Source organism: Rattus rattus, chromosome 13 (genome assembly GCF_011064425.1).
Source record: "Rattus rattus isolate New Zealand chromosome 13, Rrattus_CSIRO_v1, whole genome shotgun sequence".
Taxonomy (NCBI): domain Eukaryota; kingdom Metazoa; phylum Chordata; class Mammalia; order Rodentia; family Muridae; genus Rattus; species Rattus rattus.
This window is the reverse complement of record NC_046166.1, coordinates 2,114,928-2,122,145: the sequence shown is the minus strand read 5'-3', so window position 1 is coordinate 2,122,145 and position 7,218 is coordinate 2,114,928. Positions and strand designations below refer to the sequence as shown.

General features: G+C 43.9%; 1 protein-coding gene across 1 annotated transcript; it reads right to left on the bottom strand.

Moving 5' to 3' along the window:
• Positions 1–212: 212 nt before the first annotated feature.
• Positions 213–6,790, bottom strand: LOC116914820 (double homeobox protein B-like). Its single transcript, XM_032919277.1, has 5 exons — positions 6,374–6,790; positions 5,639–5,793; positions 3,295–3,388; positions 2,565–2,710; positions 213–1,355 (listed from the first exon to the last, which is right to left on the bottom strand). Exons 1-5 carry the CDS (start codon positions 6,393–6,395, stop codon positions 699–701), a joined length of 1,074 nt encoding a protein of 357 aa, XP_032775168.1. The 5' UTR covers positions 6,396–6,790; the 3' UTR covers positions 213–698.
• Positions 6,791–7,218: the final 428 nt, after the last annotated feature.

Genomic DNA, 7,218 nt, shown 5'->3' with positions numbered 1-7,218 from the left:
AGGCATGGTGATGTGAATCTGTCTACACTTCAGGAGTGTGTGGTACATGCTATTCACGTGGTGGGTATAACTTTCAAGGTATCACCCTGGCCTATGTCTGCCTGTCAGGACCCATGTAAAAACTCCACAGATTTAAACCGCCATCGGCTGAGAGGCAAGATTTCAAAGCATGAACTTGTGAGAGACACTTCAGATTAAAAACACAACAGATGGTAAATGAAACCGTGATTTTTTTTAATATGATTTTTTTTAAACCATAATTAAAATTGAGACCAAGGTGAACATGGATGTATTTGTAGTGCTGACTCTTGAGGAGGCTGAGGCAGGAGACTGGCTTAAGCGCAGGAGCTCAAGGCCAACCGGAATAACAGCAAGATCAGATCTCAAGAATAAATTAAGAATAAAAATAATTGCTCCCTTTGTGAGTCCATTAGGTTTATGCATATTCTAACTTGAACTTGTTCTGTAATTCTGCATACCTAGTCTTCAATAAATCCACTGATTTCATGCCCAAAGACAGGTTCTCCTGAATCTGACTCACTGATGTACTTCTCCCCATGTGAAGAAGAACCTGAAACTCTTCTGAGAAGCTCCCCGAGCCATGTGCAGGAACCCATGTTGGGGACCTGGATGCAGAAAGAATAGATCCTGTCCTGAAAATCCATGTCCAAGAGGAATTAACGAAAAAGGCTTGAGGCTTAAACCGGCTGCTGTGGAGTTTGGTCTGTCTGCTCAGACACATAGAGGAGCTGCAGCAGCTGTGCCTGCCACGGGTGCAGGTCAGTTTTCACGGCCCAGTATCCTTTGTCAGGCATCCACTCGGCAAGCATGGATTGGAACCATTCGTCCCAGTGTTGGAGAAAGCCGAGATCTTTTTGGTCCGGTTTCCGGAAGTGTTGATTGACAGCTGAAACCTGAGTAGAATCTTCTAAGGGCGGTACAGCCAAACCACTGTTCTCACTGGGATTATGCCCTCTTTTTTGGATTGGGAGCTGTAAAGGAGCCTGAGTGTGGAAGTCCTCCTTCTCTCCTGGACTTTTTACCTGTGATAAGTGATCAATAAACAGTGAGGGATTTTGATCATCGCCCCTTCGCTGTACAACCTGGGAGGGCTGTAGTACTGTGGTCTCTGGTAACTGCTTCTGACGGCCCCTAGAGAGATCCAAAGGACCATTTGGCGTGTGGGGTGGAGAGAGAGGCAATATAACGGAACAGCTGCTGGTGGGATCTTTGGAAGGAGCAAGTTGACCAGTAGTCTTCTGGGCAGGGCACTGGCTGCTCTCGGGCGGATGAGAAGTTGCCCGAGTACCCTGTTTTGGGTCTGGGTGCCGTGCTCTCCGGTTCTGAAACCATATCTAAAACACATACACAAAAAGAGTCCTTTAAAACACATACATAGAAAGAATCCTGAACAGCAAAGGTGATTCCACCTGTCTCTTTTTTTTAAAGATTGATTGATTGATTGATTGATTGATTGAAGTTCTTAGAACTTCATTTCCTCCAGTTAGAGCCCACATTCTACACCTCTACCACCTCCCAATAACTCATTTGGATTTCGAACATATTCTTTCAATCTAGCTCTGAGCTCTTCTGAGCCAATGAGCCCTGGAAACGCCTCACCTCACTAACACACCTGGAGATGAGCTTGACTAATCTTCCATGTTTCTCAACCTAACTAAGTTGACAATCAGGATTAAGTAAGCCGTGGCACGTGGTCATGGGTAAAATAATATCGCGGTCGAAAAGGTAGACTCCACCCATCTGGTAGCCAGCACTGATAGAGGAGTCAAGTTCTCAAAGGCAGGGCAGATTTCTGCTTACCAAGGAGCTCCTAAGAACAAGGAGCTCCCAAGGCATGGAAGCCCAATGGCTGATCCAAAAAATGGGATTATCTAAGGACATGCTCCAGAAGAATGCTTATCCACCTCCATACACACAGAACAGGGATTCTCAAACTACAGGCTGCGTTCTAGATTTCACCTCAGTCAGAGGTGAACTGAAGGCTAGGTGTCTGGACGCTAACTAACATCTTTTTTTTTTTTTTTTTTTCTTTTTTTCGAGCTGGGGACCCGAACCCAGGGCCTTTTTCAGGCGCCTACCACTGAGCTAAATCCCCAACCCCTGAGCTAAATCCCACAACCCCCTTGCCCTCTGGGGTTCAGATTCTAACATCTTAACAAGAGTGGCACACGGGCTGGAGCTCAGTGGTTAAAAGCCTTGCTCTTCCAGGGGTTCAAATCCCAGCAACCACATGGTGGCTCTCTGTAATGGGATCTGATGCCCTCTTCTGGTGTATCTGAAGATCTACAAACAAGAGTGGCTTTCACACTTTCACCTGACTGCTATTTCTTACTTCCTGTGATTCTGCAGGTCTGACGTGACTTTCTCCAGACTGTCGCTGGCAACACCAAGTGTCTACTTCCTATGTCTAGAGCAGAGGGACAACCTCAAACAGCCTGCCTTTGACCAACCACAGCTCAGGCGAGAAGCAGCTTATAGTAAGGACAAATAAGCTGCCAGAGACAGAGAGCATGCGCAAGAGACAGAGAGCATGCGCAACTTACATGAATTCTGGATTCTGGGATGCCTGTTTCTTGAGCCAGTTTTTCCCTGGTAACGATCCCCGGGAATCGATTCTTCTCAAAAGCTTCGATTAGAATATCAATCTGGAACTTTGTGAAATGCGTCCTGCTCCTCCCAGCTTCTTTAACTAATTTAATGTAAGCACACAAACAGGGTTTGTAGGTCAGTTTTTACATTCAAACTTGAAAAAAAAAACATTTTGAATAAATGTTGATCATAAAAACAATGGTTTGGTGAAACCCCAGAGGTGACAGGACAGCCTTAATAAACAACAATGGAAATAAAAAGGGGCTAAGAGACCATTCCTAGGGTTGGGGATTTAGCTCTCAGTGTAGAGCCTTGCCTAGGAAGCGCAAAGGCCCTGGGTTCAGTCCCCAGCTCCGGAAAAAAAAAGAACCAAAAAAAAAAAAAAAAAAAAAAAAAAAAAAAAAAGACCATTCCTGTAGCCCAGGCTAGACTCAAACTTGTTACGTAGACAGAGATGACCTTGAACTCTCTCTTGATCCACTAACTTCCACCTCCCAAAGCAGGGATTATAGCTACCACACCCAGTGAGATAATGCTTATATCTCTGACCCTGAAATGCCCAGAGTATGCTCTAATTGGTTCCTAGTTTGAGCGTCCTCTGCAGAGTATTTCTCCATAACATGGAGTCACTTATGCTCCCAGAGAAGCCTGTGAAGAAGCTGTGTTTGAGCTCGTGGATCTCACCTCTCGGTTTATCCTGTCCTTGCTCTTGGCTTTCTTCAGAGCAACATTCAAACTCTACTTGTTTCCGTATTTTTCTGTGCTTCTGAAACCAAGTCTATACGGAGAAAGAAAATGAGGAAAGGGGACACAGGAAGTGGATGCAGCTCTATTTAGATCCCTCTGAACATCAGCCGAACAAACTGACTGGGCATCCGCCCTCAAGACCATGTCCGGAAGAGGAAGATATATCAGTCTGTTATTTTTATTGTTGTGTTTATTTAAAATACCAACAAGAATCTCTACACTCTTTCTCCCTCTTGCTCCCCCAACCTCCTACCACATGCGCGCGCGCACACATGCACACGCACACTTAAAAATAATAAAGAGGGCTGGAGAGATGGCTCAGCAGTTAAGAGCACTGACTGCTCTTCCGGAGGTCCTAAGTTCAAATCCCAGCAACCACATGGTCATTCACAACCCTCTGTAATGAGATCTGATGCCTTCTTCTGGTGTATCTGAAGACAATTACAGTATATTAATATGTAATAAATAAATCTTTTAAAAAATAATAAAGATAAGGGGTTTTTTTTGTCGGAGCTGAGGACCAAACCCAGGGCCTTGCGCTTGCTAGACAAGCGCTCTACCACTGAGCTAAATCCCCAACCCCCAATAAAGATAAGTTTTAAAAACTATATTCACTACTATAACTAGAGTTATTTGCTATGTGGGGTTTTATTTGTTTTTGTTGTTGTTGTTGTTTTTTATTATGTTTTGAGTTATTTCTGAGTATTTTCTTGGGACAACCTGATTATTCATTCTAGCACTCACAACCTTAAAGACCATCAGCAGCAGCCCGGTTGTTAGCCATAGGCCTTGCGGTCATAAATCACCAAGTCCAAGCTTTGTGCTCAAAGGATCTTCATGTTTTCCAGATTCGATATTCAAAATAAGTTTTCAAATTACGGCCTTATGAACAGCTGGGAGCTTCCAACTAATGAGTAGACAGAAAGGTCCTCAGAAGCCACCGGCATCCTCGTGACTCTGAGCCTTTCCATCAGTTCAAGTCTCTTGGGTACCCAGTCACCAGGTGTGCCTACATAGAGCAATTTCATTAGTTCAAGTCTCCTGGGCACCCAGTCACCAGGTGTGCCCACACGGAACGATTTCATTACCATTGTTTGTGTAGACCGTCTCCCATACCTGGACAGTTTATCAGGATATATGAAAATTATCTTCTCCCCAGGATTTCAAAAGGCTAAAGTCATTATGGTAAATCCCTGTGTGCCGAATATAAGAACTGGAGTCTATTTTCTCGCCTCTAAAGGTTTAAAGGTTTATCTTCACTGGTTTAAATACAGATTCTTGTGATAGAACTGTACATTTCACTCCTCTAGTTCATCTTTGATTATCAAATCTGCAATCCCGAAAAACCAAGCCAAAGCAGCCCACGGTCCAGTAAATAATCCCATACCTGTACACAGACAAACAGCTCTGATAAACGTGTCAGATTATAAAGAAGGAGAAATTGGGGAGGGGGGAGAAGAAAAAGGAAGAAAATGGAGAGGAAAAGAGAGAGAGAGAGAGAGAGAGAGAGAGAGAGAGAGAGAGAGCTGGCGATGTACACCTCTGATCCCAGAACTCCAGAAGCAGAGGCAGGCAGATCTCTTAGTTCCAGGCTGAGGTCAGCTTGATCTACACAGTGAGATCTTGTCTAAAAACAAACCAGGCGATTGTTGGTACACACCTTTTAATCCTCGCAACTCAGGAGGCAGAGGCAGAGGCAGAGGCAGAGACAGAGGCAGGAGGATCTCTGAGTAAGAGGCCAGCCCGCTCTACAGAGAGAGTTCCAGAAAAAAAAAAGAAAAGACGAAAAGTAAGAAGGAAAAATGAAAAAAGATGTCCAGAGGGACCGGTAGGAAAATAAGAGAAGGCGGTCCCCAGCTCCGAAAAAAAGGAAAAAAAAAAAATAAGAGAAGGGAATTCAGAGAAGATGGAATTGTCACAGGATAAGTTAAAGTATTGATAAGTAAAGGGGAAAAAAGGACTAGCTTACAAACCAGCAGTTTTCATAAAACCTTGAATTCCCTAATTTCTTACAGATGTGTGGCAATTTTACTCCATGTGCACTAACAACGAAAGGCTCCACATTGCTCTGCTGATGACATCACTTCTTAAGTTCTGTAACTCTTGAGATACAGAGTTTATTATCTCCTACGGGGAAACCCTGAGCTGGCCATCCCTTTCCCTCTGTGCATTGCATATGGAAGAAACTTAGCAAAATATAGCAGCACACTTACGAGAGTTGCCCAGAAGAATATAGCCTAGCTTTGTTCTTTGACTCAGAGAGAGGAGACCCAATGCCTACCATTATTTGAGACTCAGAGATGCCGAGTTTCTTAGCCAGATGTCCCCTGGTAGCTAAGTCAGGATTGGGATTCTTTTCAAACCACACACGAAGGGTGTCCTTTTGACTCTGGTTTAGAATAATCCTCCTTCTCCGGGCTTCTTTTTCCAGTAGGCCTAGCAAAGAGAAGACAGATAAAGAAGTGTGAAGGATCTTTCCTGGCATGAACTCCTGCTCTGTCTGCTCCATGCAGAAAGCCCAGACATACAATGGTGACTATGTATTTTTACATTAAGTCATGACAACAAGGACATACACATGCATAATAGAAAGGATGATAATCACGTAAGACTAAAAGCAAGAAATGACAGGACCTCCCCATGGTACACACAGAGAGTAATGGATACCAGAAACATGAAAAGTAATGAGATGAACACATATTTTACATGAAAGTTGAACTTTGGAATAAAACACTTCCATAAAATTAAACTTCAGGTGTTTTATTCTCTCTTCATCCAAAGTGTCAGCTTTTAATACTCTAAGTAGAAGTCTCCTTTGAAAGAGCCCTAGCTGTCATTGTAAATTGTAAGTTACAAGAATTCAAAATACTTGTCCATCTAGCCACACAAACTGTCACTAAAAACCCACTCTCGGACACTGTAATGATCATGTGTGATGTAAAATCCTGAGGTTTGAGGAAACAAAAGAGGGAAACCCTTGACACTGCCACAAGAACCAGCAGGAAGGGAAACTTACCACCAGTGCAGTTCAGATCCATGCTGCAGCCACCTGGATCCCACGAGGCCCAAGAGAGCTGTTCACAGAGACACAGGATGTAGCAAAGCCCAGAGTGGCCCACCCATCCCTTAAATACCTGTTGTTTAATCCCTTCATTAAATATGCGACAGCACTGGCCAATCTTGACAGTCAACTTGATTGGATTAAGAGGTTCCTGGGAGATTAGTGAAACCGGCCTCTGGGTGTGTCTAAGGTGTCTCCAGTGAAGATTAGATCATAAGAGAGTTGAGCTAATCACTGGTTTAACCCTCTGATGGACTGAAGTTTAAAAGACTCCTGACAGACGATGAACTATGGATGCTGTGGGACTTTAAGGACAGGTCTTGGCCCTGGAATAATGCATTCTTCTCTCCCTCTCCCTCTCCTCTCCCTCTCCCTCTCCTTCTACATATCCAAGAAAAATGAACCTCAGACTCACTACCACAATGCCATGATATTCTGCCTGACCTTGTGCCCACAGCAATGGACCCCCCATGATCACAGATAGAGCTCTGAACTAGTGAGCAAGAAATGAATTCTTCCTCCCTTAAGCTGTCTCTCTGGGGGCACTTGTTAGAGCAATGTAAAATTTGACTAAAACAGCCACCTAAGAGGAATTTGAAGTAATTACCACAAAGGAGAAGCTGAATTTGGAGGAAAGTACAGATTCTTTTGCCTCCTCGCTAACACCTCTCCATGTATGGTTTTACTTCTGAGCTCTCTAGGTTGTACCTGCATGTTATTTCTATAATCCTTGATCTCCTCCTCCTTTTCCTCCCCCTCCCCATTGTTTGCTGTGCTTGGGATGGAAGCCAGTCTCAGAC

Bases quoted from the DNA above. Each gene is read 5' to 3' on its own strand.
- LOC116914820 (XM_032919277.1), bottom strand. From the start codon at position 6,395: ATGGATCTGAACTGCACTGGTG. The intron at 5,794-6,373 runs GTAAGTTTCCCT...TCTCTTTGCTAG, and splicing joins GGATCTGAACTGCACTGGTG to GCCTACTGGAAAAAGAAGCC. The intron at 3,389-5,638 runs GTAGGCATTGGG...TTCTCCGTATAG, and splicing joins TCTCTGAGTCTCAAATAATG to ACTTGGTTTCAGAAGCACAG.